Source organism: Gymnoscopelus microlampas, assembly GCF_963454915.1.
Source record: "Gymnoscopelus microlampas genome assembly, chromosome: 20".
In the NCBI taxonomy this organism is placed as follows: Eukaryota; Metazoa; Chordata; class Actinopteri; order Myctophiformes; family Myctophidae; genus Gymnoscopelus; species Gymnoscopelus microlampas.
The window spans coordinates 30,108,593-30,132,672 of NC_139957.1; the positions used below are offsets into that span (position 1 = coordinate 30,108,593).

At 41.3% G+C, this 24,080-nt stretch overlaps 1 protein-coding gene across 1 annotated transcript in view; it reads left to right on the forward strand.

Moving 5' to 3' along the window:
* Positions 1-165: 165 nt before the first annotated feature.
* Positions 166-24,080, forward strand: part of tdrd9 (tudor domain containing 9) — a gene marked incomplete at its 5' end in the record, with an annotated part of 28,011 nt that continues 4,096 nt past the window's right edge. Inside the window, 27 exons of the mRNA XM_084044606.1 lie at positions 166-296; positions 3,270-3,406; positions 6,699-6,766; positions 6,871-7,092; positions 8,371-8,493; positions 9,147-9,227; positions 9,312-9,476; positions 9,880-9,980; positions 10,357-10,476; positions 12,220-12,304; positions 12,399-12,456; positions 12,553-12,657; positions 12,887-12,984; positions 13,436-13,567; positions 14,007-14,169; positions 15,136-15,199; positions 15,483-15,546; positions 15,639-15,683; positions 16,189-16,242; positions 16,414-16,530; positions 17,119-17,226; positions 18,376-18,476; positions 18,575-18,751; positions 21,332-21,443; positions 22,387-22,602; positions 23,291-23,380; positions 23,809-24,054. Of these exons, the coding sequence (XP_083900732.1) occupies positions 166-296; positions 3,270-3,406; positions 6,699-6,766; positions 6,871-7,092; positions 8,371-8,493; positions 9,147-9,227; positions 9,312-9,476; positions 9,880-9,980; positions 10,357-10,476; positions 12,220-12,304; positions 12,399-12,456; positions 12,553-12,657; positions 12,887-12,984; positions 13,436-13,567; positions 14,007-14,169; positions 15,136-15,199; positions 15,483-15,546; positions 15,639-15,683; positions 16,189-16,242; positions 16,414-16,530; positions 17,119-17,226; positions 18,376-18,476; positions 18,575-18,751; positions 21,332-21,443; positions 22,387-22,602; positions 23,291-23,380; positions 23,809-24,054 (3,183 nt within the window). The remainder of the gene's footprint in view (positions 297-3,269; positions 3,407-6,698; positions 6,767-6,870; positions 7,093-8,370; positions 8,494-9,146; positions 9,228-9,311; positions 9,477-9,879; positions 9,981-10,356; positions 10,477-12,219; positions 12,305-12,398; positions 12,457-12,552; positions 12,658-12,886; positions 12,985-13,435; positions 13,568-14,006; positions 14,170-15,135; positions 15,200-15,482; positions 15,547-15,638; positions 15,684-16,188; positions 16,243-16,413; positions 16,531-17,118; positions 17,227-18,375; positions 18,477-18,574; positions 18,752-21,331; positions 21,444-22,386; positions 22,603-23,290; positions 23,381-23,808; positions 24,055-24,080) is intronic.

The window sequence follows — 24,080 nt, forward strand, 5'->3', positions numbered from 1 at the left end:
TTCTCCTGCGAAATCTGGCAACACTCAGTGGTCTCTGATGCTGCGTAGCAAGTGCGCAGTCGTAATTGTCACTGCGTCACTACACGTGTGAACCTGAGGGCCCTGCATTGTGCGTTCCTTCACACAGAAGAATTCGTCTTCAAAAGTTCAATTTTTTCGCTCAAAATGAAGAAAGCAATCACTGCAGATCAGATAAAAGAGTGGTTCACGTTAGGCAACCAATTTGCTAACATTAGAATCACAGATGAAGCCACAAAAGAGAAGTTAGACGAACCCTCACCACCAAACAGGGGCAGGTGAGTTAACGACGCCATTATGTTTCCTTTACCAGTAGTGGAAGAGAAGCACTCAGATATAATGACTTGTAAAAGTAGCAATACCACAATGTAGAAATACTCTTTTACAGGTGACTGCTCATAAGTCCGACATCCCACTACTCCTACTTGGCAGAAAGGCCTGTGTTCAAAATGTTACTTAAGTAAAAGTACAAAAGTATTGGCATCAAAATATACTTAAAGTACCTAAATTAAAAGTACTAAAATGTTTGAAAATAGCAGATCTACAAGTTATGTTATCACTGTCAAACATGAGTATACGAATGTTTAATGCAGTGGTTCGCAAACTTTTTCATGTTGAGGACCCCAAAATTGACACTTATTAGCCCGCGGACCCCCATTTGAAAAGATATGCATGCCATCTTAAGAGAAGATTTTTACGGCTCCAGCAGTGACTCTCATTTCTCAACCATTTTAATTTCAAGGACCCCCAGTTTGACATGCATTTATGGCTAAGGACCCCCATTGAATGGTATTTCTATCTCTGCTACCCCAATTTGCATAATCAATGTTAATTTAACTCTGAGAGACTACAAATAAATACATTTGTACACTCACAGTTACAGACCCTTAAGGGTCCATTTGGTTCTTATAACTATCCATCATTTAGCTGGGCCCCCCCTGGAACTCCCTCAAGGACCCCTAGGGGTCCCCGTAACCCACTTTGAGAATCAATGGTTTAATGCAGTTGGAATAAAACCAGAATCACTGGTATTACTTTTCATGTATCTTGGTTAAAAAATGTATAGGCTACATTTAAAACTTTTCAACGAAATTATATTCTAAATTTGGCTACAGTACATTGAACACATTGGCTTTTCTAGGAGCACAAAAATGTTTTTATATTAGTCACAATAACGAAAAGGGAAAATGTGTTCAAAAGAAACTTGAGGCTGAGCTTTGTCCTAAAATTGTTTTATTGTGCTGGAAAAGCAGCTGACTAGTGGCCCACTAGGCTTTCAACCTCAGGACAGAATAGTCACTATCATAAAAAATAACTCTTACATCATATAAAAATACTTAAATGTCATACTATATGACTCGTTATGTTATAGATTATTACTAGTCAAAGGTGTTAAACAGCAGGTTACACTTGGGGCAAAGTCATGCATCACATTTAGCCTTGGATCACAAGACGGTCATGACAGTCTTGACTTGTATCAAGGCTAGCATCACATCATGCCATGATTAGATGCATACATTTTTATGTCTGACGTAATTAATTTTATAATATCCATCTATCTTCATCTGCTCATCCTGAGTCAGGCCGAGACATCCTACCAGGATATCGTGGACGGGGTAATTTTGTTGTTTGCATTAGTCTCAGAAGAACTCCCTGATGGTACCGTGTTCCCCGTGGGCTTGAGAGGAACTGAGTAGTAGAAAGGAAGGCCCTGGTCCCCATTGCAACTGAATGAACTGGAGCGCCTCATGGCACGGTCCACGTGTCCAGAGATGGTTGGGATCTCCTCCCTAGCGTGGTGTACACAGTTGGGTACAGTTGCCGTAACAAAGCCCTGTTTCATTTGATAGTGGTTGGTCCAAGCCTCCAGCGGTCGGAGCCATGCTGCCAGTGTTGAGACTTCTTCCGCCTCTTCCTCACATTGGTCTTTGTTCTGGAAGTCTCTCAGCACCTGCTCGAAGACATGCACCATCTCCCATTGCAGAACATTGTTTGTAGCAAGCACTTCACGGAACCTGAGGAAGAAATTGAGCTTTAATATTCATCAGGGGGACACAGTTTAACACATGATTGTGGAGTTCGCAATATAATATGTTGTTCATGAATAGTAGCTAGACATGCTATTACTGGTCAAAATCCCACCTATCTTGCTGGTTTCTATATTGAATGTAAAGCCTTCTCTCATTGCTGTGATTTTAGCCTACTTCTAAAGAATATCCTAATTGAAGTGATATGTATGAATCAGACTGCTTTCACATGTTGACTTGTGCAGGTTTTTTAATATACATAATTCTATCAACGAATCGATTAACCACTTAAGCCATATTTTATACTTCGTTATACAATGATGTTGTTCAAGAATAGCGAACAAGTACACAACGCATTGCAGTGCTGCACTGTAATCTTGTAGATCGGCTATTTTCACTATACGTTATTGAAATCTTTTGAAACCTTTCGCCCATGACATGCCCAAAATACGGATTGATTATCAATTACATAAGTGATTAAATCGATTAACTGTTGCGCCTCTAGTGATGAGTTAAACCTCTAGTGCCTATTTGTCATGCAAGTAGGGCTGTAACGTAATTTTACTTCTAAAAATAATTGTGATTAACGATTTAACAGCTTTGTAAACAAATAATTGCACAGGGAAGATATGACAAAAGAAAATAAACAAAGAAATGACTGACAATGACTTATACCAATAATCAAAATAAATGTATTATGGCTAAAATACAGCATATTTAACATTTTATACATAGATTTATAACAAAAAAGTGGAAATAGCCCATCTATAAGCTCGCAACGTGTCACATGGCATGAGCTTGTAGATCCACTTTTTATGAAAATTTCCACTATTTCTGAAAAAAAAAAATGAAATTTTCTTAACATGGAAAATTATAATGACGATTATGCAAAATAATTGCGACTATCTCAAATAATTGCAATAAGACGATTATTTAATAATTGTGACAGGTCTGCATGCAAGCTCCCTTTCCCTTTGGCTCTTGTGCCTACTGTCAGCCATGGTGTTGTGTGGGTGACTGCTATGACCTGGAAAGTACGGCGGCTGTGTGCACGGGCGGGATCTGAGCACACAGGCACTCGATGTGGTGGAGCTCTGATGTGGACATCAAGGTCCGTAACCTGGGGTACTTTTGGAACCATTGGAAGCCCAGAGTGCTGTGGGGTATTCGTTGCTCTAGTTCCAGTTCCCAAACCATGCGCTCCCTCTCCTCCACGTGCCGCAGGAGTTCTCTGATCAACATGCGACTACTAGGTATAAGCCCCGGGGTCTTCAGAGATGCCACCTCCTCTTGTGCCTGCCCACCCGCCTCTTGCAGCCATCTCATCCAGCCAAACATGGGCATGGCTGACCGACAGTCCTGTGGAAAATAACAATACATCCACGTATACTTGTCTCAAACATGTTTGAATCTTCTATATAGCGTGTGATCTGAATTCCCCATTTCGTTAAAAGATGAGCGCGAGCCTGCTGTAGTTCTCTGGCATACTGACTGAAGCAGTTACGGTATGACAGTGAAAGATTGTCAATGCATACCAACATCTCGCTAGCTAGACCTCTGGCCCCATTTTATAATCAGTGTTGTGATTGCCTTCAGTTTTATTCCTCTCAGCTGAAGAGGTCCCAGGTGTGTCCGTGACCATTTCCTCCGACTGACTGTGTTCTACGCTGCTCCCACCTGAGCTTCAGACAGATCACACTGAAGGGTCAAAGGCTAAATCTGCTGTGGGTAGCATATGCCCCATGGTATAAATTTGCAAGAAGGTTGCAGTGCGGAACCCTCTAGTATTTGGCTTCATTCTAACATTCTTAAATGTATCTAAAGTAGAGTTGTACCGATACCAGTATCGGAAAAGCTGCCGATACTGCCAAGAATTCTGCTATCGGCGAGCATGCCAGTCTATGCCAGTCCAATACCACGTAATTCATCACATGATATGACATTAACAGTAATCAATTATTTTCTGTTTTGAATTCTTCAGTTGATGTTGATCTACTGTTTAATACCCCTACTTATTTACATCATTATTTTATTACTGTAACTTGTAGCTGCACTTTAAAAATCATTAATGTTTTTTATTTATTTTATGTATTCCTAAATCAGTGGTTCTCAAACTTTTTAATTTCAAGGACCCCCATGACGCTGAGAGTGTACAATTGGAACAAATAGACCCTGTTACAGACCTGTAAGGGTCCATTTGGAACCCCCTTAAGGAACCCTGAGAGTCCCTGGACTCTTACTTTGAGAACCACTGTCCTAGACTTTTTTTTAAGTTACACACTGGTATCGGATAGGTACTCGGTATTGACCGATACGCAAGTTATGGGAATCGGTATCGAGAAGGGAAAAAATGGTATTGGTACATCTCTTGATCTAATAAAAAGGATTGTTTAGTATCTCGTCAATCATTTAGCAACTGTTTGTCCTTTACTTCTAAAACATGCAAGTGCATCTGTAAGAAAGGAGAAAAGTGATATTATCAGTACTTACAACGCAGAACCACCCTGATTGCTCTTTCACGAGATACAAAAAGAATCAAGGCTGTTGATGACACAAGCTTCTCACGGAGTCCAGTCTCTAGCTCCTTGTCTTAAATATCTCGCTACACACATGTGAATTTCATTGCCTGGCTCGTTGTAGACTGTGTTCTCGGGTGCTGGTCAACATCAGACGAATTGGATCAGCTGAGTGGCATCAGCAATCCTCTGCCGTCTCACTTGTAGGAAATGTCTTTCTCTTAGTTTATTATCTTGTCTGTTTTTCATACTCCCCCACTTGCTCCTCTGTCCTGCAGAGCGAATCCTGGAGTGTTAAGTGACACACTGTTCTCTGACTAAGAGCTGTCATGTCTCCTCTCCGTTGACCCTGCTCTCCCCAGTGCCGCTCTGTTGTAAGATCAGCTGCTTTGTTGCTTGCACGGAATGGCGTGCATTTCATAAGGAATGAGGGGAACAATATTTTGTCTGAACAAAAAGTTCACAAAGCACGCACATCAAATGATAAAATCCCAGGTGCTGTACAGAAGAACGGCTCAATGGAGCACTAAGCACACAGACACACATTTAAAAAAATATATATATATACAGTATATATATATATATCAATCCGCACACATCATGCTCCCAAAGTGTCTTAATAAGTTTCCACAGTGACGTTTCCAGCGGCTGAGGTAGAGCGGATACATTCAAAACATATTTAAATACACATTGGGAGCATGATCACGTGTGCGGATTCTATATTTCTATACTTGTGTGTCTGTGGGCATTAGGGCTCCTCTGAGCTCTAGCTGTGCTGATAAAGTCTTCCCTTCATCAAGTGAAATGCTGAGACAACGGTACCAGGCTCTCTGTACCACAATGGGCTTGAGAGAGGGAGCATAAATGCGAAGGGGGTGGGGGTGTGTCGCTAGGGTACATTGCAAAATAATGAATGTTAATTTAACTCTGGACCCGTAAGGGTCAGAGTTAGATTAACACTCAGGATTTTGCTGTGTAATGAGGGAAAAACGGTGAGAAGTGGTTTTGTATAGTATGGCATACAGTTGTTCACAGGGACCAGGCTTCAGTATTGCCCTTGGCTTTGCTGAGCCATTGTCAGACTGCATTCATCACCTATTGGCTGCTCTGGGGCTGTCTTCCACTTGGCTTTGTTATATGATCAGAGTGTAAATAGATTGTGACACGATAGAATGTTCATGGCCATTATTGTTATGAAAACAACAGCAAAATGTGTATGTGTGACAAAAATGGTGTTGTGTTTGTGGAGTTAATGGGCTGAGGCTTTTGTGAATGAAAATAAAATGTCATTGTAGCTGCTCAGTCATTCAGTCATACTGGCCGGAGGTAATACAGAAAGTAGGTTGTTAAGGAATTGACTGCATTTTCTCTGCAATCTATTGGGACAATATTGTAGCTGTTTTGTTGGTGCAAGACAAATATCATTTACAGATTAGCAGCCAGCAAGAAAGTCTGTAAACAAAAAAAGGGTAACAAACTCCAACAAAGACTGAGTGGATAGATGGTCACTGTATTGTGACTGATGTTCAAACTGGAGAGTGATTTTGCTACATCTATGGGCTGATGAATTCATAATGCAATACTGGGAAAAAACTGATTGTGTTTGTGACCTCACGAAATGTCTATTGTTCCATTACTGTATGACCAGAGACGTGTTTACATCAGTATAACATTTGTATTTATATATGTAACCATATGTTACTGTCTTGTTTTGTTGCATTTCTATTCTTTTTTTTTATATATATCAAAAAAGTTAACTAAAAGGTTTCTCATTTTAGTTTTGATCAAGATCACTTCTATATGGGACTAATAATTGGTAATTTAATCTTGAACACCCATTTTACTCATCATGTCCTTGTTTGTCAGCCAATCAGATGGACATGCTGATGGACCTGCTGATCGGGCCAGCCCAAAAAATGAGGATGTAGACAGAGGACCGAAGACCAAGCAAACACAACCTCAGCAGAGTGAGTACAATATCTCTTGCTTTTGGTGTTATTCTGATTCTGAATGTAACATGCATTGTGAAAGTGCTTTTCTTAAAGGCACTATAGAAATGGTGGCAGAATCTGTATAATTAAAACCAACACTTATCGTATGCATTCTGTTTACGTGATGTTCAAATCTGAATTTGCAGGTGCCCCGACTCCCTCACTGGCCAGCTATGAGTATCCTCGCTTACCCATAACCAAAAACAGACAAGAGGTAAAACAGTTTCCTTTCTATCATATACACATTTTCATGTACTGGACACTGTCTTTAAGTATTCTCTCTTACCCAAACGTGTGTGTCTGTGTGTGTGTTCCCAGCTTGTCTCTCTGATAGAGAACAATTCTGTGGTGATCATCCGTGGAGCCACAGGCAGTGGCAAGACCACCCAGCTACCCCAGTTCATCTTGGATCACTATAGTGAAAAGAATGCCACGTGTAACATTGTGGTCACCCAGCCGCGCAAAATCGGCGCCACCAGCATTGCCAGATGGGTCGCCAAAGAACGCAAGTGCACCCTGGGTAGCCTGGTGGGATATCAGGTCGGTGCAAATTATTAGTGGACATGTTAAAAGCCTATGTTGTTCTCTAATGCAACCACACACACGCTTGGACCTACATATATGTTGACATTATAGACCTAATGTCGATGCTCAAACATCGATTAGTATTTTGCGATCATTTATACACATTTATTCAAGTTTTTATTTTAGTGATGCTTCCTAGAAGAGCCTCTGTAGTACTAAAATGTGTGTGAGAGACTGTAACAGAGGGGATTGTTGGATGGACTGCTTTCCTGTGGGTATGAGGCTGTCAGAATCTGCCTACATTGTGTGTAGATTTGAATCAGTTATACCAATTTATTGGTTGAATATCTAATTCGGATGATTTTTACCTTGTTGGCTGGCAGACTGGCAAAACTATTGATGTTAATATTGTGTGAAGTCGATCCAAATTGACTTCTATATGATAATTACAATAAAAGCTGTCCAACCATATGTTGATTGCAAAATATAATTGTGTGTATATATAGGGGCACAGTGTTGATTATTTTCTTATTTTTTTTCTCTCGCCATGGTACAAATGGGTTAATAAATAGCAAATATTGGTAAGCTCTCAGCTGTGTTGTTGGCAGAGTGCAAACCTGATTGACCTTTTCACACAGTGGCCATTTTGCTTTAACATCATACTCGAGTCACTGATTCTAACATTAATGCCTCAATGTTTTGTCAAGTTCAATTACTTTTATTAATTCAAATTGTATTGTCTGCAAAATGCTTTATATGTCAGATTTTAAAGCACAGGACAGTTGTTGGAGGTTAATGGTCAGGATTGTTATCCATCTACTTTAATATACTGTAGGATTCCCTGCAGCATCTAGTAATGCTCCACATTGTAACACAACCAAGACCAGTAGATGAGCTCTTTGCTTGGAGGAGGAGCATCCTCTTTTACTATGACCTTCCTCTAAGTGTGACCATGAGAGCTGCTCTTGCGCTGTTATAATCTCAGTTGGCCCTTAAGGGGCTTGAGTGGCAGTTTACACTGCCCCCCCCCCCCTCATTTCTGCCCACTGAGTCATGCACATTTGGTGAGTGGTTGAGCAGGACAGAGTGCTTCCCCAATGGGGACAGTTGACGTTAGAGCAGGTCACTTGTAACTTCTATAAGACGGGACAGTCAAGTTGTTCAGGCACAGCGACTGACATCGTTGGTGTATGTTGAGGCCTAAAACTATTACTATGGGAATAAAATATCCTGGACTTCTGCTTCATATACACATCAGCTGCTGGTAACACTTTGTGTCCATCACTGTTTCAGGTCGGCTTGGAGAAGATGGCTACTGAACACACCCGGCTCATCTACATGACTACAGGGGTGCTGCTGCAGAAATTCGTTGGAGCCAAGACCCTCACTGAGTACTCTCACATCTTCATAGATGAGGTACAAAAACACAATGATAAAGAGAAACTTGAATGCCTATCTATGTTTTTGTATTTTTGTACAGCCTGGCTAGTTGAAAAGGGGTAGTAAAATGAAAAGTTCTGAAGAATTTGGACCATAGCTGAATGGTTAGAAAGCCTGTCTGGGAAGCGAAATGTCCCAGGTGCAGTTCCAGGCCTCAGCAAGTGTCCCTGAGCAAGGCTCTTGACACTTGCTCACTGCTCAATATGGGTAAAATGCAGAGGACAAAGTTCACGTATGTGCAAATATACAGTGAAAAAAAACACCCCAAGGAGTGGGGACCAGATTATTATTATAGACATCCTGTCCTATTTTTCCGGTGGGTTATTTCCCAGAATCTTAACAATCCAACCATGTGAAAAAGACTACATGAGCAATAAGGATCTAAATGAGTGCAGTGTTAAAATGTCTAGTATCATTATGGCTGCACATATACATTCATCTTGATTTTAGCCTAGATTCCCCAACATTGTTGTCTCTCTCTCTCTAGGCACACAGAAACAGATCTCTGAATCACTCTTTTAGCACATAAAAGAGCACGAAGTTGATTCTACATCCGCTCTTTTGAGGGTGTTTGAAATAAAATGATAATTCCAAGTAATCCCTAAAGATTACTCCCCACTCTGTTCCAGGTTCATGAGCGGACTGAGGAGATGGACTTCCTCCTCCTGGTTGTGAGAAAGCTTCTTCACTCCAACTCCCGATACATCAAGGTACACTTGTGGTCCAACTTTGTCTTCCCCGTAGGCTTCCACCAGTGTCACCTGTCACTTTACAGCTATTGTGTTTTACCCCAGATCATCCTGATGTCGGCCACCATCAACTGCGGACTGTTTGCAGATTACTTTGCCACCCCAATTCGTGGCCAGATGAGCCCAGCCTACGTGTTTGAATTGGAGGGGGTGCCCTTTGCCATCGAAGAGTTCTACCTTGATGACCTGCACAGCCTGATTCCATTTAGGGTAAGGTAGTAATTTGCCGCTACTGCTGTCAATTGTCAACCACATGAAGTTCAAGATTCAGCGAAAATAGCAGATCTACAAGTTTGCAACGCAACATGATGCATTGTGAGTTTTGTAGATCGGCTATGTTTGGGGAAGAGATTTGAGTCAAAAAAGTATGGGACCTAATACAGACCCCTGGAGAATGAATTATGTAGGGATTGAGTAGTCCTACAAACTGCTAGCTCAAAGGTTAATGTGTGTTTGTGTGTACAACCCGCACTGAAACATGTTGGATTTGTATAAATATTTCATAAATAATTAGTCCTTACACCTTGGTTTTGTTTAGCAAAGTTGGGCCTGAATTCAGTGTGTGTGTGTGTGTGTGTGTGTGTGTGTGTGTGTGTGTGTGTGTGTGTGACAGTTGGAGGCACAGCCGTTTGAACCTGGCATTTCAGTGGAGATGTACAATGTTGTTGTCAGCCTCATCCAGAGTTTTGACGAGATGGAGGCCAAAGACCAGAGGTAATGAAGAAAGACGTTTCTCACAGTTCCAATTTATATGCCTGTATCCTTGAATAGCTCTACCTATTGGTTAATTACTGACCCGTCGTACCTTTGCAGCCAGTGCTGTATGAGTCCCTAATTACTGGAGGCTATTTAAAAATGTAGAAGCCATTTCAGTTATTTGACTCTGATGAAGATGCACTACACGTTGACTCTGGCTCTGTAAAAGTGTATATTCCCTGATATCCGTATGGTCTTGCGTTACTTAATCAAGATTTTGTACTCTACGCCAGAGGTAATGACTTTGGCTTTGTTTGCCCCGAGTGTCTGCACACAACACCTATCTTCTTTAATGCACCGTGCTATGTGTCTGTATTTGTGTGTGTGAGAACAGTAAGGAAGGGAAGGACGGTAACCTGACTGTACCAGAGAGAGGTAGCGTGCTGGTTTTCCTCCCTGGCCTAAGAGAGATCCAGTACATGCAGGAGGCTTTGTCCAAGCTTGTACGCAAAAGGTAAGCTGTGCAAAAAGATAGAGAGAATCAATTTTAAAGTCCCATTTCACACTTCCCATAGTGTGGTTTAAATCCTCAAAAAAATCTTCTGTTCAATAAATGTACTGTACATGTATTTTTCTCCCCCACAAAACATCCCTAAACGAGCTAAAAGGTGCGTTCCCACCGAAGATAAAATAGTTGTTCGAGCTGCACAATTACATACAATGTCAATGCAAAGCAGGGCCGGCCCTAGGATTTTCGTGGCCTTAAGCAAGATTTTTTTTGGTGCCCCCCCCCCCCCCCCCCCCAAACACCCCCATTATAAAATCATTGTCATTTTTTATTGCATACTAAAATAGTAACGCTAGTTTTTGGATAGGAGATACATGACATAATTACAATATGAAAGTAAAAAAAAAAATATATATATATATATATATATTTTTATTTTTTTTATTTTTATTTTTTTGGCCACCTAGTGGTTGTGGCCCTAAGCGACCGCTTATGGCAGCGGCCGGCCCTGATGCAAAGACACGACTTGGTTGGCACGATGTTGAGCGGCGCAAAAGAGGAAAACGGGCCGACGCTAACAAAGCATTCCGTCGCTTCGGTATCTTTGCTCCAGCTGGAAAATCCCAACTGAGGGGACGTTTGCTTGTCCCCCACCAAAGCTGACCAGCGTGACCAAAACGGAGTGATTGAAGCCACTAGAAATATATTTTATCTTATCAGTGGGAACGCACCTTTATGACCTTTTTCTTTGCTCCATCTTTGTCCTCATTTAGGATTCCATATCTTATGAATTATGCATAAGACTGCAAAAGCAGCAAAAATCATAATTGAAAATAGGGTCTTGCAACTCACTTTTAATGTTCCAAACTTTATTGAGCAGCAGAAACAATGTTTTGATCTTGCGGTCTTTGTTCAGGTAAAGAAGGAAGATGTTTGTTTCATTCAATGTCCCTGCATACTACCTCATTGCATAATGCTGCATTTAGTGAGGCTCTGATTGATGTTTGCTGTGATGTTAAAGGCATTGTAGGGAACATTAAGCCTAAATTTAAAAAATATGTATATATTTTTTTTTTGCATTTTCTCCCCTCTATCAGCCACTATATAATGATGCTGGGGTGTTTTCCTTCATTGAAACACAGTCCTCTGTCTGAAATCCGTATTTTCCCTTCTGTTTATGTTCATGTTGTTTATGTCCGGGTCGTAAATTAACGCACGCATGTGCGTGTCCGTGCGCGTCCGTGCCCGTATCAACTTTTTACTTTCGGTTTTAAAACGCTCTCAAACTTCTTTTTTGAGGCACATAATTTACTTTTAAAAAATCGTTTGGATAGAATTTAGTTGTTTAGCTTCATATATGTGGTCAATTTATCATGAAAGAGCCTATTTAAAAATATAAATTCAGAGAACCGTAGGGTCGGGCATTTCCGCGAATTGTATCCGCATAAGGCAACCTATTTTGGGCATGACTCATTTAAAAAGTCCGCCCTGCGTCACCCCCTGGTGGTCGGGGAAAAGAACTGCTGGAGGGGCGGTGTTTGACAACAGTTTTTTTCTTTATTTATGTCTGAACTCCCTACAATGCCTTTAAATTAGAAATAGAAATTTGAAGAGTGCAAAGTGAACAACAGGATTTTCATAGCTAAGCTTCAAAAATGCATAATTTTTGGGGGCGCCGGTATGCATAACTGTGTGTGCGTGTTTGTTAATGCATTTTGTGGTCAATGCACTGTACACCTGTATATTCAGACTGCAGGTGTACCCCCTGCACTCCTCTGTGACTCTGGAGGAACAGAACGGAGTGTTTCTGGTCCCTGTCCCTGGATACAGGAAGGTAACTGTATTTTCAGCTTATTCTGCCTCAGGCTGTGTGAACGATGAGCTGTATATGGCTAATGTACACACTGATGAACTGTTCATCTCCACAGATCATCCTCTCCACCAACATCGCAGAGAGCTCCGTTACGGTTCCCGATGTGAAATATGGTAACTGTGCTTTTGCCTCTACTCTGTCACTTCTGTTTTCCTTGGAAGTTGTACTCATCAACCCTCTATCTTCTGTGGCGTTCATCCGTTTTGCAGTGATTGATTTCTGCCTGGCTCGTCATTTGGTCTGTGACAGAGAGACCAATTACCAATCCCTACGACTCACCTGGGCATCAAAGACCAACTCTAACCAGCGGCGAGGTACAACATGTATAGAAAACACGGCTAAAGCTTAGGCTCATACAGTATGATGTGAAATGCACCATTGGCACTTCAGTTGGAACCATAGTGCAATACCATGAGGGTTCTGTTCAGGGGTAGCCTGTACTGGTAGTAATACACAATGGTGCTTACCTACAGAGAACCAAGGCCAGAACTTGAGCAAGACGGTGTATTTTCACTTATTTTCTTCTTCTTTCGTCTTTACCAGGCAGGGCAGGGCGAGTCTCTAAGGGTTATTGCTATCGGCTGGTTACCAAGGACTTCTGGAAGAACGAGATCCCAGACAACATGATCCCTGAGATGCTGGTGAGAGACCCACTCATTGGGCCTCATTCACAAAACTTCTTGAATTATTCTTACTTTTGTTCTAGAGAAAAGTGCTCATGTAAAACCAGTGTGGGAATTATGAGACATGCAGTCCCTCGATTTTGTGCCCCAGGTGTACTAGATGATGAATGGCAGTTCTCAAGTTGAATACAAGTGCCTGTTAATGTTTGAGATTAGAAACGACAAATATTAAAAATAAATGATATTTCAGTCAATCAATTTGCATAGAAACTTTGCACACCATAAAAGAAAGTGCAGCCTTCAAGAACCATACCGGCGTCAGTATGACAGTCTATGAAACGCTTCAGCCATACAGTACACTTTACATATCGCCATTCTTTTGGTGATGGTTATATTTGTGTTCGTTTTTTATTTACCCAAGCTCTGATCCCTGTTCCATGCTCCATCCCTTTGTTTACCCTCCTACCAGCTCGCTCCCCTCGCCACCATCATGCTGAAGGTGAAGCTGTTGGACATGGGAGAGCCTCGTACCCTGCTCTCAACAGCCCTCTCTCCCCCCAACCTCAACGACATCGTGAGGACCGTACTCCAGCTCAAAGAGGTCCTGAAAGCACACAGATCTACAGCTCTCCCCAGGACATGAACGTCAATCCGACTGCTTCAGTAGTTAGATAATATGTGCTGTAGTGATGAGGGCCATGTAGTTGTGTTGCTAGATGACCATCCTGCTGTGTCACTGTGCATTAGAGACGCTGATGTATGTGTAAAGTGCTGTGTCAGGAGCTCTGCGTCAGCCTGCATTAGCACTGTCAGGGTTGTGAATTGGTTAGGTGAGAAAAAATGTAGGGCAATGCTGTGAGTGTGAGAGTGGGGGAAGATGTATAATTAAGTCACTGTAACATAATAGTTTTTCTCCTTTTTTGTGAATAATAGCCATTGGCATAAATAAATAGATCTTTAAACACTGCAAAAATATAAGAACATTTTAAGGAAGTGTTTGTCAATGTGCCCATTGTCATATTGTATGTGTATGTCTGTAGATGGGTGCGCTGTCTGCAAAGAAAGATGACAAAGGTCAAAATGAGGATGGTGAGTTGACCTTCGTGGGCCGGGTGCTGGCTCACCTCCCCGTGGACCTCACACTAGGCAAGATGATCGTGCTGGGTCACGTCTTTGGTTGCCTGGAGGAGACCCTCATCATAGGTCTGTCTGCCATTGTACAACAGAACACTGTGGGATACCATTACCAAGTGCAACCTCTATTTCAGCCTAGTGTCAAAGTGAATGGGGGTTGACCCGGGTTTGCCTCGGGATGTCTGTTCAGCAGGGAGGGGGACTGGGAGAGGCAACCATGTTTGTTGCATCCCGGTGAAACTCCTTGCTGTCGGGTGAAAAAAAGCAGTATATGGGGAAATTACCTGTTTACAGTGATTATTAGTTATCAAGAATTCCACAGTTAAAGGAGAATTTTGGACTAAAGTTGTATTACCTTTTCTATGATGATATGATATCTTAGGATGAATGGTACAGTAGAAAAATTTCATAACTCCACCCCTGGTCCGCCAGAGCTTAAAAGCCCTCTAAGCTGCCTCATTCACTTGAATGGGGAATCTCACTTACAGTTGAAGCGGATTGGCCTTAGGTTAGATCACATATATTTTTTTTTTTTTGAGATCTGATTTTCATAGTGACAGAACACTATGCAACCAAAAAAAAAAAACAGAAGTCTTGCTAGACGAGATTGAAATCTCGAGATTTCAATCTCGTCTAGCAAGACTTCAGTTTTTTTTTTGTTTTTGTTTTTTGGACAGTGTTCTGTCACTATGAACGTCAGATCTCTCTCTCTCAAAAAAAAAAAAGCTATTAAAATATGTGATCTAACCTAAGGCCTATCCGCGCACCTTTTTAAGCTGTGGCGGCTCAGGGGTGGAGTTATGAAATTTTTCTACTGTACCATTCATCCTAAGATATCATAACATCATAGAAAAGGTAATAAAACTTTAGTCCAAAATTCTCCTTTAAACAATTCTTTATTTCCTGAAATCTATAATTCCATTCTGGGAAACTCCTTGATTGCTGACATGTAGTGCACTGTTGGAGATATGTTTATGTGCACGTGTTTGAATCTACTGTATGTGTGTGAGCTAACAAACATTTCATCTCTCTTAGCCGCGTCGCTGTCTCTGAAGAGCTTCTTTGCCATGCCCTCCCTTCAGCAGTTGGCTGGATACAGGTGAGACGAGCCATACCGGCTCTACTGACTCATTGTGTTATTTCCTGTCTCCATGTACTGGTTTTACAGCAACCATAATGGTCTCCATAATAACGCTTATTGAGTTGGTGCCAAACCTCTTATTAAAAAAGTTTAAATCTAAACGTTCAAACTTTAAGTTCAAGTGGGTGCTGGATCCGTGGTTAGATAAGCATTCCAATGAGAAGGACAACACTCATCACATCATGTGATCTCTGTAACAATTGTTTTTTTTGTATCCGTTGAATGTTGTTTTTGTTTTCAGGAGCAAGCTGGCCTTCGCACACAGCACCCCGAGTGATCTCATAGCCTTTGTCAATGCTTTCAAGGTAATATCTTTAAATCATCAGCTTTACTTTGAAGTGTATTATTGGACAGTTTTACATTCCTTTGTTTTGTTCCCCTGTTGTCTCACTTTTAGGCATGGTACTCAGCCAAAAGCAAAGGACAGCTGAGACACCCGAAGGTGAGTGAAATTTGAGCTCTCCACAACCCACATCCGCAACGGGCAGCACAATTGCCATTGCTATTTTCCGACTGGGACATTTTTACACCTGGCCCCCCGTTTGGACATCTTGGACATGAGGAGACATTAGGCTACAGGAGGAAGACGTGAATTTTGACCAGCAACACAGCATCTGGTCCACCCATTACAATCAAAATCCATCCAAATTCAACACAATAGCACCCATGTTCAACATGGTAGATGACATTTCTGAGGAACTCCGCATTGAGGGTGAAAGAATTATTAAATAATTGTACAATTGGCACAGACACACCCACAACGCAATTTGCGCCTTGTAGTCTGCGCCATAGATCATCTATATAGGGCCCATTATCATCAAAGCATTTGCATGACTGGTGCTAAGCTTTGAGCTTGCTCACAATATTCCCTCAATCTGTTGATTTTCTGTCGATCTCAGTGAATTTGCAGTTGAAGTTTTTTGTCTGCCTATGCTGTCTTGTCCTAGGATGAACTGGACTGGGGAAAAGAGAACTGCATTCAGATCAAGAGGATCAAAGAGGTATGCAGAATTTTCCCCGTATCTATGCTAGGCAATGAAGATCTTTGAAAGTTAATAATTAAATATTACAGCTAGTGGAGCACAGCGAAGAGTGGAGTGATGAGCTGAGCTGGTATGTCTTTGAAAGAGTTACAAAGGTAGGACCTCCAGACCAATAATCATTTTACACAGGTGGCAGAGCTCTTTGAAGACCTGAAGAGACGTGTGGCCCAGTTCAACATGGTTGTGCCTGATAGTCCTATGCCCATGGACTACACCAGCCTGAACAAACAGAAGTTCATCCTGCAGGTTAGACTCAGACCAAGACTGGATAGTTAATTTTCATTGAGTGCCTCAATAAGAATTTACTTTGTGATCTCAGTTCAAAGGCCAGACCTTTTTTTTTTTTTGTATGAGGCAGAACTTTAACGTCCTATTACTGCTATTTTACTAGGTACAATAATGAAATTAGGAATCAGACAGAGGCATGAAATTTACAGTGCATGCCCCATCATTCATACATTCAAATCTGCAGCCCACAGAAAAACACACTGCTCACCTTTCTTCTGTCAAATCCTGGGAGATGCAACTAGAATAAAGCCTGATTGTACTTGCGATATCAATGTATCCGTTATGTCTATGGACAGTGAACGTGCACATTGTTCTGTCTACACTGACATTTGTCTACACATTCCACACTTTCACACTGCACGTTTTAATGATGAGTTACAAATGCAGTTAGTGATGGATCTCCTCACATAATTTGTATTTACAACTAAATAAAAGCACAGTAAGATTTTCCTCTCATTTCGACTAAATAAGACCTGTCTGTCCTTTTGTCCAACTAAAAATCTGTATTATCTGAATTCCTTAATTTGTTTCTTCTGTCTGTTTTAGGTTATCATCGCTGGTGCACACTACCCCAATTACTTTACCCAGGGAGACATGGATGAACAGCTGACGTCCAGAGAGATGTGTGGCTATGACCCCAAAACTTCAGTGATGGTATGATATTCAGGGCAGGGAAACGAATGTCCTGAAATATCCTGGTACCAAATAAAATGTACTTCTGCTTTCTGTTTATGAACTACTAAGTCTTATTCTTCTTGGGGTGGGGGGGGGGGGGGTAAAACCCTTTTTACTTAAGCTGGAAAGTGGAAAATAACTAGTAATTGTTTTGGGGGGCAATGAATGGTAGAATAGCATCATAGTTGCCATCACTATTTACTCCATTTGGCAAATGGTTTTATCCATTAACTGTTAATAAAGTGTTAACAGATTGTTGACAGCCGCATTATTTTCTGCGCATTTTCAGCTCGTCACCTTGGTGTGGACTCAAGTTTTAGAATGTTGCAATGTCTGGTCACCCTCGTTGTGTACACAATGTTTTTGTATTGGCCGCTCTCATCGATAAATCGTAAATTACTGCCCCTCACCAGCAGATTGGTGTGTAGGCTACATTAATATAGACGGCCCCTACCCACTTTGTATAAAGAGTCAGAGTAGCTTTTAGTAACCTACAAATGAAGATGAATGAGCCACTGAAGAAGGGGGAAAAAAATTATGTTCCAAAAAAAAACGTACAAGAACAGTCCTGGGACTGAATTGAACCCATCTTCATAAAATCAGTCCTAACTAATGCTCATTATATAAGATGGATCCATTTCTGTTTACTTGGTCTGTGTCTCAGAGGAGGGCTGTGGACCGTTTTGAATCCTGCCTACCAATGACATTATCGGTAGGGCAGGTTTGGTCATTTCAAACAAGATTTCAAACTTCTTTTTTTACATATTTATCTTTTATTAATGCAAAAACAATGGCTTCTATTTCAGCGTTCTAACTTTCCAGGGAGAAAAAGTCTGTAGTTTTATTAGTCTTGGAATGCCCATCGATGATGTCATTGGTTGGCAGGTTTATGAACTGGTCATCTGAAGAACCAAAATAAAAAAGGGCGGTGGAATGTTAAATTGTGATTAATCAATCTCAATGGCAGTAGAATAAGTTCTTAATATGTAAGTAGTTAATGGTTCAACCCACTGACTGATATTTCATAGTGTGTAAGTAGTGAATGGTTCAGCCTACTGACGGTTATCTGTCTTAACGTGTAAGTTGTGAATAGGTCAACCCACTGATGGTCTGTGTGTTTGGTCTCAGGTGAGAAACCTTCCTCAGTACAGCTTTCTGTACTACAAGCAGCTGCAGTCACTGTTCCGTCAATGTGGCCAGGTCAAGGCCATATCCTTTGAAAGTTCCAGGTAAGTTTGAATTCAAATTGCCTTCTTACAAAGAATGCTACAAAAGGGGCCACCTCATCACGCTTTACACTTGTTTGTGCGCATCTGTGTGTCTTCAGAGCATATGTGGAGTTCCACAGGACGTCCAGGGGTTCTGGGGTGCTGCCTGAAGTGACCCTGGCCCTGTTCCTGAACCTTCAGAGCCTGCCCTTGGACCTATTGGTCTACCTGAATGATGAGGTTGAAGACTGTGCCCACTCCCAGGGGAAAACCATCGCTCACATGAAATACACACGGTAGGGAAGACATCAACATCCAACATTTGCCTTTTAACCACATGAATCCTAGCACCCCTACTCTAGGCAAGTCATAATAGGTGAACAGTTGGCCAAAATAGCAGATCTACAAGCAACGCGTTGTGAGCTTGTAGATTTGGTGTAGAGGGAAAAAAGGAGTCGTCCCAAGTACAGACCCCGGTCAATGAAGTATAAGTGGGTGAAGGTCAGCGAGAACTACAGTTTTGGAAAGCAACTGACACACACACACACACACACACACAGGCTACACTCATCGTTGGCCTGGGACTAGGTGTTAATATAACCTGACATCCTAGTAGTCTGTGTGACCCTCCACAGCTCTCAGCTACATGAAGGCTTTTTTAGACCGAGGCATCTCCTGACAGTCCTATCAGGACTGTGACATGGAGTTGCACATACACATTAAAGCAGCTCAATCGTTACTAATCCCACAGCCAGGATCCTGTATGTACAATTACCTACTACTAGTGTACATGTTATGTCTCTCAGTTACTCATTTGATTCTTTAAACTGATAAGACATTTAAGACAATGTACTGTAATGTTTATAGCTGATAAAATGCTTCCCGGGAGGGCATCACAAGAAAGAGCACATACCACATAAATTCGGCTATTCAACTAGAGGTTGAACGGTTCGCAAAATTCACTCTTGTACAATACAATATTTTGGTGTCACGATTCGGTACTTTTCGGTAAAGTGGAAACTAATTTGCTGGATTTAGCTGTATTGAACTTGGTAGAGCCTCAGCAGCTAACACATGCTATCTATTTAGGAGGAGCGGCTGAGATTGTCGCTAAATGAGAATTGCTGATCCACCTTGAGGCCAGGTTATCTAATTTCATAGCTTCTTAGCTCTGTGACATCATCTCTGTGGGAATATGTTGGTTTTAACGATATGTAAGCTTTAACAAATAAACCAAATTGTACACAGTGCACTACTTTTATGATCTGTGCATTTAATGGCTAACTTCATACTCACCATCACAAATGGTGAAGGGGAAACAGCGTACCGTACAGTCCGTAGTGCATGTGGACCTGAGCGCCTTGTACGAATGGTTCAATATGAATACATGTACCGTTGCACTCCTAAATAATACACTCCTATACTCTTCCTTAACACATTCCCTGCCAGAGGTCTTTTTTTTTTTACTTCCCTCACTGCCAATGTTAAAAACAAAAAACACAGGAGCCGAGATACAGGATTTTAAAGTAATAAGTTAACCAAGGAGTGAATGGAGCTAGAAATCTTTGGATGGCTATATCTCTGGTTCTGTGTGGATAAATTGAAAATTGAATATATATATGTGTGTGTGTGTGTGTGTGTGTGTGTGTGTGTGTGTGTGTGTGTGTGTGTGTGTGTGTGTGTGTGTGTGTGTATATATATGTAACGGGGTATTTTTTCAACAACGGTTATACGTGATTGGCAGGTAATGTGTTAAGACTTAAACACAGAATGCCTCTGGTCGGATTTGTTTGTCTCTCTGTTCACTGTCTGTAGCTATCTGAATAAAGCATAAAATTACTTAAAAATGTATCTTAAAGCTGCAATCCCGAACTCTTTCTTTTAGGAAATACAATTTTATTGTGATCAATCTGTATGGTAGAGTATGTTTGTACAATATAATCCTGAGGAAGACTATATTTGTCGAAACGTTGGTTTCATTTCATTAAACTTTATGCATCGTGGCTAAAGAGTTGTGCGGCCTCATCCATTTCAACATTATTATCTGCCGTGGCCAGCACCTCATCAACACAGGTGTGCGCTCCATATTCTGTGTTTGCTGTACAATATAATCGACACAATTGGGGTGGTTGTAGTTGGTCTACCTGCTCTTCTATTGAGAAATGTATATCCTGTGGTCTGACAAATGGTTGCGAACGCGCCCAAGTGGAGCTTACTATGAAAGTCTGCTCGGCTTGTGTGTGTGTGTGTGTGTGTGTCTGTGTGCAGTGCACTGCCTGGGTGCGGCCGACAGAGGGCGCCAGAGTGCAGCTACAGTCAAAACACAAACACACACACACACACACACAGAGTCCGCAAATACACAATATTTTCGAGCTGCGTTCGCTTCCAGCGTTCGCGCGTCTTACTTGTATTGCATGAAGCTCAAATCACAATTTAACATCTTATTGTCATAAAGCTAAAATCGCAATTTATCGCCTTTTATCTACTTTTGAGCTGTTAAAGAAAGCCTGTTTGGATAGGCTTTCTGTAACATCAGAATCTGTCAGCACCGCTGCCCTAAACATGTAGCGTTATGGTTAGTAGGAATACACAGAAGCACCCGGGAGGAAGTGGACTAAGAAAGGGGACGAGCCAAACAGAGTTTCTACACAAAAAAGGCAAAAACAAAGGATTATTCTTTTTAATTATTTTTTTTCAGAATGGGTTCCCAGATTGCTCAAAGGTAGAAATTCTAGTGCTCACATGGGGGACCCGGGTTTGTATAGGTCAGGATATAGATAGTTATGGATTGAAGACAAAAGATCTCTGGGAGAAAAACGGACCTGACCTGACTCTCCTCTCCTCTCCCCTGGCTGTGTGTTGTTGCTGTGCAGGGTGAACGTGGATCTCCAGACCCACTCTGTGAGCCTGATGGGAGTGCTGAGCAGCAACATTGACCCAAAGAAGCTACCTCCTAACCCCATGTTTGTGGTCAACATTACAGAGGTCAGTCCCCATAACAGATTTATTGATTATCAGCAGAGTTGGATGGAGGTTATGTCTGTCTGTTCACAAAATTACTCTAAAGGGATGGGCAGATTTTCACGAAATTTGGTGGTTATGATCAATGGGCTGCTTCGAAGAGATGATTAACTTTTGGATCAAAAAGGTCAGAGGACAATTTCAAGGGAAACATTACTCACTTGTATCTTAAGATGAGCATTTTTGAATTAGATGTATTCAAGGTCTCAGAGATTGATTGATTGAATACTTTATTAACATGCTTATTAACAGTACAGGTAGTACAGTCAAAGGTTATGCTAAAAGGATAACGCAAAAAGCCCCAGGGGGTTGTTCCCGTTGTGGTCCTTGGTACTCAATTTATCAATACATATAAAACAGACAATACAATACAAAATATACTAAAAAACATAATGGAATAAAGCTACGTGAAATCATAAGGTATATTTACAGGGTTTTTTTTTAGTAGGGGAGGGGGCGGGGGTCAGGGGGATTAACTCATTGAACACCTCGTTAGTATAAACTATGTTCACTTTTTTAACAAAAGGAATTCAAGGTCCTTTAATCCTTCTACTCCGCTACCACCCAGTGGTGTAGGTATGCATGCACTCTACTGAATGCAGTCTTTCTAGTAATTGCTTAGATGGTTCTGTGCATATTGATAACTGCTTGGAGCTTATAACCAGAATATTTAAATTAATTGTATCGTCACATTACAATATTAGGTTGCTGTATTGCTAACCGAGTAAGTCTGTTATAAAACTGACGTAAGATCTTCAGCAATATCAAAACCTGAAGGTAAAAACGGTTGCGTGTGCTTAAGCTCTCAAATGAATTAAATCACATCAGTGAATGTCAAATCAATCCTCTGAAAGCCTATGAACCACACAGGATTCATCCTCTCTGATTTGGGTGATTGTTCGTCCAGGTGGTGGAGGTGGGTCACTTCTGGGGCTTCCAGGCAGACGAGGCCAGCATGGAGAAGCAGCGCCATCTGACAAAAGAGATTAACATGCGTGAGAAGCATCCGGTCACTGTATCCCTCTACCCCAACCTTCTGTGCCTGGCTCCCTACTCGGAGAGTGATGAGCAATGCATGTACTACCGCGCCAAGATCCTACATATGCGCGGCAGCTCTGTGGAGGTTGGTATGGCTTGCAACAAGTGTCCATTATCATGAATTCACTGGATGTGACATTATTTGTTGACAATAGTGATGATGTCTTTTTGTAGGCGAAAAGGCTGTTGACACCAAACACGATTAAATACAACGATAACTATAAAGATAAAAACCGTTCTAACTCAAGAAGACAATGGTGAAAGATAATTATCGTTATAGTTGTGGTGCTTGGTGTGAATGGCCCTTAACCCGTAAGATACTTCCACCATGAGTTCCTATGGCAGATTTCTGATTGAATCTTTGCATTAGATTTTGAAGAAATCAAGCAAATAAGCGTTGTGGCAAACAACGGCTCATGATGTTCACATGATTTGTTCAACAAGATAATCTGTTTGTTTTTTACCAGCCAGGATGTACGGAGAGAATTCTATTTTCTGGTATTATATACTAACCCATAAACAAAATGTGACCTTTGTCCAGAACTGTGGGATATTAACAAGTGTAATTTATGTTAAAGAACAAAACGTAAAACCCTTAAGTTTATGTTAACCACAGAGCTTATGTACTGCATAAATCAAAAACCCATGGTGGAAAAAAGCTTTGAAAATCTCTTTTACGGCATCCCCTTAATAACTTTACCTCAAAGTTTTAGGGCTACAAACTTTAACACTGTTTGTTGGTGTATCAGTGTAAAGTCTTCTGTCTTGTACAGGTGTTCTTTGTGGACTTTGGCAATACCACAGTGGTGGCCAGTAGCAACCTTAAGGAGCTTCCTGCGGACCTCATGTCATCCCCATTTCAGGTATATGTCACTAGGTTTATTGAAGCAAACAAAAAAAGACTATTATTAGGTTAATAATTGATTAGGTTAACCTACTGACAATCTGTTAATCAAACTTAATACATTTTAAACAATTATGTGCTCCATGTTTTGGTATCACGATATCGTGAAAACATGAAACTGTCCTGCTGTATTCGTGCGCATCAGCCATTGGTGTGTACAGTATGTGTTGTGCATAAAGTTCAACTAAGAGACTGAAAATCAGTAAATGTCAGACATTTGATATGCGCCTCTTGATGTCAGATATTCGATATGCGCTTGATGTTTCCAGACTTCAAAGGAGAAAAAAACATTTCATATTGTTGTTTTACTTTTTCCTTGGATAATGGTTGTCGTCATCAAATATTATGTCGACTTGACTACTTTCACTCCTTTGACTGTGATGTCAGGCGAAGGAGTTCCACATCGCCGGCATGCATCCTTCAGCCCAGTCCATGATTCTGGGCGACCACTGGAGTAGCCGAGCCCGTGACCGCTTCATCACTCTGGTGAAAGGCCGCTCTCTCATCGTGACACTGTACTCCATCCTGCACGGCATAATGCGTGTGGACCTGCTCTCAGACAACAGCAGTGTGGCCGACATCATGGTGAAGGAAGGCCACGCTATCAAGGCAGAGGAGAGCTATGACTCAACGGTAACGTGACTGAATCCGTTTAAAAG